The 6,243-nt window shown below is 52.0% G+C and overlaps 1 protein-coding gene across 1 annotated transcript; it reads right to left on the bottom strand.

Annotated features, from left to right (window-relative positions):
- Nucleotides 1-37: 37 nt before the first annotated feature.
- On the bottom strand, nt 38-6,237 carry LOC102872432 (28S ribosomal protein S18a, mitochondrial-like). The gene is made up of 4 exons (XM_006903489.1): nt 6,150-6,237; nt 3,337-3,460; nt 3,075-3,144; nt 38-201 (listed from the first exon to the last, which is right to left on the bottom strand). Exons 2-4 carry the CDS (start codon nt 3,416-3,418, stop codon nt 57-59), a joined length of 297 nt encoding a protein of 98 aa, XP_006903551.1. The 5' UTR covers nt 3,419-3,460; nt 6,150-6,237; the 3' UTR covers nt 38-56.
- Between the last annotated feature and the right edge of the window lie 6 nt (nt 6,238-6,243).

Consider the following 6,243-nt stretch of genomic DNA (forward strand, 5'->3'; position numbering starts at 1 on the left):
CCCCCACAGTGGAGTGCTGCAGGGCCCTGGCCAGTTTTCAGGGAGCCCGCCCTCAGTCAGTGATACAGCACCAAAGGCTTTCTCGAATAGGAGACATTGTCCTTCAGCAGGGGGGACCCCACAGCCATGCGCACTTTGTTCCAGCGGTGGCCTTTATTGTAGATGGGCTTGACGGATTTGGGAGACCAACGTGTCAGGTATCTGGAGGGAGAACACAGAGGCGGCAGTCAGGGCTGGGGACCCATATCTAATTTGGGAGAGGAGCATTACTTCCTCAGGTCAAATACACAGTGAGCCTAGTAAACCAGTTTTCCTTTCTCAAAGGGTTCATTTGGTTTTCCCTGGGAGTAACCACTAAGTGTGTTGTAAACAGATGGGCTGGGCTCTTGCTGCCGCAAGCGTGTGTGGCCAGGGTCAGGGCCAGCAAGGCAGCCTGGGGCCACACGCTTCCTTGATCTTTATGAGTTGTCAGTGTTTGTATGTTTGCTAGGGAGGAGGCGGGAGGAAGAGCCCGCTCTAGAGCAGATCAATGCTCTCTGGCCTTGGCCGTGGGGACAGCAGAGGCTGATGTCAGGGCCTGGAGGAGCTGTCCACTTCCCCCCACTTGGCTCACTTCGCCACCCCAGCCTTCGGGGCACACCCCTGGGCAGGTGTAACCTGTGAGGGACCGCTGACCCTCACCCAACCCAGGAGGGGAGCCAAAGGGAGGGGGTGCTCCAGGGTGCAGACCTAGCCCAGGAAGGTTCCTGTAAGTAGGAGGGGGTAGGGAAGACGGCTGCCGCCCATGGTCCTCTGGCCTCCTTTGGGGATGCTTAGGCCTGGATAGTTCCTGGAAAAGTGGCTCATGCCGGCTGGGATGAGGATTTACTCTGTCCAGAGTGGAACCTGGATCCTTCCCAGAGGCCCATCCTTCGCCACAGCAAAGGCCAGTCACCCTCCCATATAACCATGTAAGGCTAGGACTCATCCCAGTCACCTTAAAGACCCTCAAGGACAACAGATTTCTTATTTAAAAAATAACTTTAGCTAAAAATGTTTAGATAAAGAAAAGAAAATGCAGATTATTGATTTATACATTTCATTTGAGCTTCTTAGGCCTGCCTTTGTCCCTCAGCCCTGTGCAGGTGTCTGCATGCCAAGCATCACTGAGAGGGAGGGGAGGCCCTTCTGCCTGTGGTGGGCCTCAGTGCCCGGCCAGGGACAAGAGTGTGACATGCGCGGGCCAAAGAATAACATTCTACAGTGTTGGTAGTCCTGAGATATCAAGACAGTAGGACACAGGGAGGGGAACAGCTAGCATATTTTTGAATGCTGGCACCTCCCAGTTGTTAGTGGTGGTAGGTGAAGATGGGGTGGGAAGGTAGGCTCCCAGAAAGGGATGGTCAGGTCTCAAGGCTGATACCCCCCTAAAGCTGTTCTTTGCCTCATGCCATGGAAAGGCTTCGGTCTATTATCAGGGCCACAGGGGGCAGCCAGCGAGCAGGGGTGGGCTTGTGGCCTCCAGTTAGCTGAGAGCACTCGAGCTCCAGGCAGCATCAACTCCCCTTCCTACCTCTGGCAGCGGAAGGGGAGGAGTAACAGCAGGGAAGACAGCTCGGTTCCATCGAGCCACAGCCAAGCCTGGCCAGTACATGGCAGCTCAAGGACCTTCGGGTGGAGTCACAAAGTTCCTGACAAGGAAATTAATCTCCTTTGCAGCCTGGACTCCCTTCTCCCCTCTCAGGGTGGTCTTCTGCAACCCAAGAGCCCCCACACATCATCAATCCTGTGTCACGATAAAGGACACCAGATGTATGGGAGGGCGCCTGGCCTGGCTTCAAAGGCCCTAGGGTGGGATGGATTGTATCCTCAGGCTAGCTTACTGCCTTTTAAAAAGATGGGGGTGGGGGATCAACCCCAAATGGACATCACAAAGACATAGGAAGAGGTTACTATGTCCTGCTCCTTCAGGACTGCTGGCAGATGGCCCAGGTGGCCATGTGGGAGGTGCAGGTGGAGGTGTGCTGGGCCAGAATGCTGGTGAGGCACTGGTGAAGGTCAGTCTTGGGCTGGGGAGGCAAGGTACCAGGAAGCAGCCCTATGTCCTCATGTCCTGCACCTTGACCCCTCACCTTGACCAGGACCTGAGTTCTGTTGGTGACCCTGAATGCATGCTCAGAGTGGTGGGTGTGGTGCTTTGCTTCACTCCTCTCTAGTCCCTACAAAGAGCAGTTCCATCATTCTCACTCAAGATTGGGAATGGCCAGTGGCATCTGGACAAACTGAAGGAGGGAGGACTCATGGAGGAAGAGAACAAGAAACCCCAAAATCAACTTCCTAGACCTGGATGTACACTCAACACGTACTCAACATGTCCCAGGTCCTAGAGCTCAAAGAATGTGTGAACGTGGTGCGGTCAGAGATGGAAAGGAATCTGCTCCTACACTAGAGAGCGCATACCGTTAGTCTCCAGGGCTGGGGCCTCTTTGGAGAACCTTGGGATTTCCTGGTGTGGGAAGTCCTCCCATGTGCAGTGGTGTAAGCTGTTAACCTTACAACACCAGAGAACACCACTTACAATCATGAATGTGGCCCTAAGCTGTACAGCACATGACTTTCATAGCTGCATACAGCAACTCTGACTCAGAGCCCTCCCATTTCTAAGACCTCATTCTAGCCTTTAGTAACCCCAGTGCTAGAGAGAGCTGGGATACTTAAAGTTTGTAGAAGTACTCTGACATCCCCATAGCAACTCAATGTGATGTCATAAACAGCGGATTAGCACTTTCTAACACCCAATCAGCAGAGCAGGCTGCTTTACCCTCTGCCCTGTGCTAAGTGCTTTACTGGGGAAGGGAGGGGGCTGTGGCTGAGGCCAGCAGGGGAGGGTGACAGAAGCGTGTGCACCATGAAACACCATGGTGGGGCTGGACTAATGGGGGCGGGGTGCTCAGCGGGAATGGAGCTGACTGAATAGACAAGTAACACTCCAGCTTTCCTAAATGGTGGGATAGGCTCCCACCAGTTGCTGCCTCAGTGAATGCAGTGAGCAGAGGGGCAGAGTGCTGGGGATGCTGATACCCAGTTGTGCTTACCGGTTGAGCTGGGGTTTTCTCTTGGGAACAAACCCTTCAGGAAGCTTCGGCCTGTGATTGGGTAACAGACCTGCGTGGAGGGAAGAGTGTGTAAGGAGATGGGTCTGTGTAGCTCCCTGGCCGCTTTTAGGGGTCAGAGGGAAAGCTGAAGGGTGAGAGGCCTCGGGTAGAGGTGAATGGTGAGCCCACTTCTCTTCCAGGAGGGGTGGAGGACAGGGAGCGGGTGAGGGACTGCTCCTGCAGAGCCCTGAGGGGCTCCTACCTGCGCGGTGGGCCATCTTGACGCACTCCTCAATCTTGCGGTGCTCCTCCTGGCACAGGCCTGTGACCGTTCGGGGCAGCATGCCTCCATGAGGACGGATGAACTGGCTCAGGAGCAGGACATCCTAGTGTGGGGACAGGACAGCCAGCATCAGCTGAGGAGCCAGTGCAGCTTGGCTTCCAGGGGAGGTGTCCAGATCCCGGGCCTTGAAGACACTGCATTTCTCTGGGGCTTACCTGAAACCCTACCCTCTACAGATCAGTGCACACTGGCCTGCCTGGAGAGTTAATTCTCACCTGCACTAAGATTTTTCTGTATTTCACTATGAAACAATCTTCTGACAGACCAATTCAGACAGAAGTGGAGATGGTAACAATGTTTTATGCACCTGCAGTATCTTTCCTGGTTAGGAGGGGTCTGCAAAGATACTTTTTTTTGGGGTGGGGGGTGGCTGTATGCATAGAATACGTTGTAATTTTCTCCCCAAAATGGGAAAACTGTCACCATTTCAGCTCAATAAGCCTACAGGACCACAGGCTGGACTGCATGCAGATAGCCCTTCACCTTGCTGCGAGGTGCTATGCATGCCTACTTGTGGAGAAGGGAGGGACTAAGGTTGTGAAGACAGATGGCAGGTTTCCCCTCACGTCCTCAAAGGGGAGAAGTGTTGGGTTCTGGTCTTCTGATGGCTTATCACCAACACATTCCCTTCAGGAGCAAGAAGGATCAACAGAGCCAGAACCAAGACAAGACACCACCTTCCTGTCAGTTCTCATAGGCTGGTGGGCTGATTGCCTTAAAAACACTGAGGGGGTTAAATAAAACTCACTGGCCCCAGGGGTCCGGGCAGGCTAGGGTCAGCAGTCAAGTTGCTAGAAACAGATTTGCTGCCCTGGAGAATCCTTGGCAAGAATCAGATTTGTTTTAATCACTAAACAACTCCTGAGGGACCCAGGCCCCTAATTCCCAACCCTGTAATCTTCAGAATCTGATGAAAAGAACTTGGACTGGATTAATCCGGGGCTAATAAACTGTGCTTGCAGCCCCAGCCCTCTGGTAGGAGGCTGCCAGGCAAGCTGACAGGCTAATGGTGCTCCAAGTGGAAAGAGGTAAAAAGGAATAACAACTTTAGCCTTTACCTCGGAGGGGATTAGATTTCTTCTGCTGGATAAACAGAGCCAAGTACGTTTCCTGGAAACAGCTGGTAGGACGAGTGCCCTGTAGTTGCTGGGCAGGTGGGGGCTCACATCCCCCCTGGCTGCTGGGATCCTGAGAGTGTCCACAGCCCTCCTTGCTTCCATGACACGCAAGTCCGTGAACACTGCCACTTTGCCACAAGCCTTCTCTTACTCCAGGCAGCCATCAGAAGGGCCTTGGGACAGAACTGAAGAGTGCACTCCTGTCTACAGGTGGCATGAAGCCAAGGTTCCTCAGCCCAGGAGATTAGCTGGGTCATTCTGTTTAGATCCCGTGGGCACGTGGCTTCTTCTGCTCTAATCGCCTGGCCAAGATCTCTGGGCCTTAGTCATCCATTCCCAGAGGGGCACAGGGACAACTTGTAGGTCAAATTGGCCCAGAGCCTGAATCACCTGAAACCCAAAAATAGAGTGCTTAATGTCACCAGTGAGAACTCAGAAGAACAAGCATGGCTTTCTCCACACTGTGTCCTTTCCCAAGGTCCTCCTTGTTTCCAGAGATGTACAAAAAGGGAGTGAGCAATGTGGCCTCTGCCTGGGCCTTGCATCTCAGCTCTGATACGAACCAGCTAGATGAACTGAGGTAAATTAACGATTCTCTCCATGCTTCAAATATCCTTTGTAAAATGATGATGGAAAAGACACCTACTTCATAGGGGTACTGTGAAAATGAAGTAAATTCAAGGCATGTAAGCACAAGGCTTGGCACACAGTACACACTTAAGATGTGTTCCTACTGTTGTTCAGAATCTTATTTCCTGGAAAAATAGCAATCCTAAGAAAGCTGGAACAACCACGAGTCTTTGTAGCTCCAGTATGAAGAGAGAGTAATGTGTTCCCAGATCACAGTGAGAACCAAGGGCCTCTTCAAATACGTCCTCTTGTCAACAGAGTAGGAGGAAAGTCAACCTCAGACCATGATTCCAGCCCTCTGAGAACAGCGCCCAAAGGACCGTGAGAAGGCCTGTGGTCTGAACTGCAATCAGAACACAGAAAAAACCCAAGATGCAGAGTAATTCCAACTCATAGAGACCCCACATGTCAGAGCAAACTGCACTCTACAGGGTTTCAGTGGCAGGCTGATCAGAAAGAAACCAACAGGCCTTTCTTCCAAGTGCCCCTATATTGCCAGTCTCTCAATGAATAACTGGGTGCTAATTGTTTGCACCACCCAGGAACTCTAGAACCATGAATTTAAAACCAGTGGCTCTTGGCCTCTCTTCCATATTTCCTTTCAAGGAAGGAGATCCGTCCCGTTGGGATGTTAACTTTCTAATCTATTTTTACATTTTCCCTTCAAAAATAAAAATCCACAAAAACGAAATCCAGTGGCTCTCAATCCTGGCTGTATTTAAAATGACTTGAGGAGCTTTAAAAACCTATGAGCCCAGCCTCCACCTGAGACCACCTGAATCAGTCTCTGAGGGTGGGGCTTAAGCATTCTTTTCAAGCTCTCTAAGATTACAGCAGGCAGTGAGGACCGAGAAGCACTGGGTGAAATGCTCCTGCCTCTGATGGCTTTCCAGCATGCATCAGCGGCTATAGGATACTGTTTCAGTTGACCAGGAGGAACAGACTCCCAGATGAACAAAGCTGAGGGACTCCAGCTGTACTCACCTCATAGTTATACTTGTGCTTCAGGTTCCAACGACAGATGGGGCACTGGCCAGAGGGGTTAGGGGGATGTGGACTCTCCTTGGGAGTCTCTGTG

Source organism: Elephantulus edwardii, unplaced genomic scaffold (genome assembly GCF_000299155.1).
Source record: "Elephantulus edwardii isolate Elephantulus edwardi_28Jun2011 unplaced genomic scaffold, EleEdw1.0 scaffold02370, whole genome shotgun sequence".
NCBI classification, from domain to species: Eukaryota; Metazoa; Chordata; class Mammalia; order Macroscelidea; family Macroscelididae; genus Elephantulus; species Elephantulus edwardii.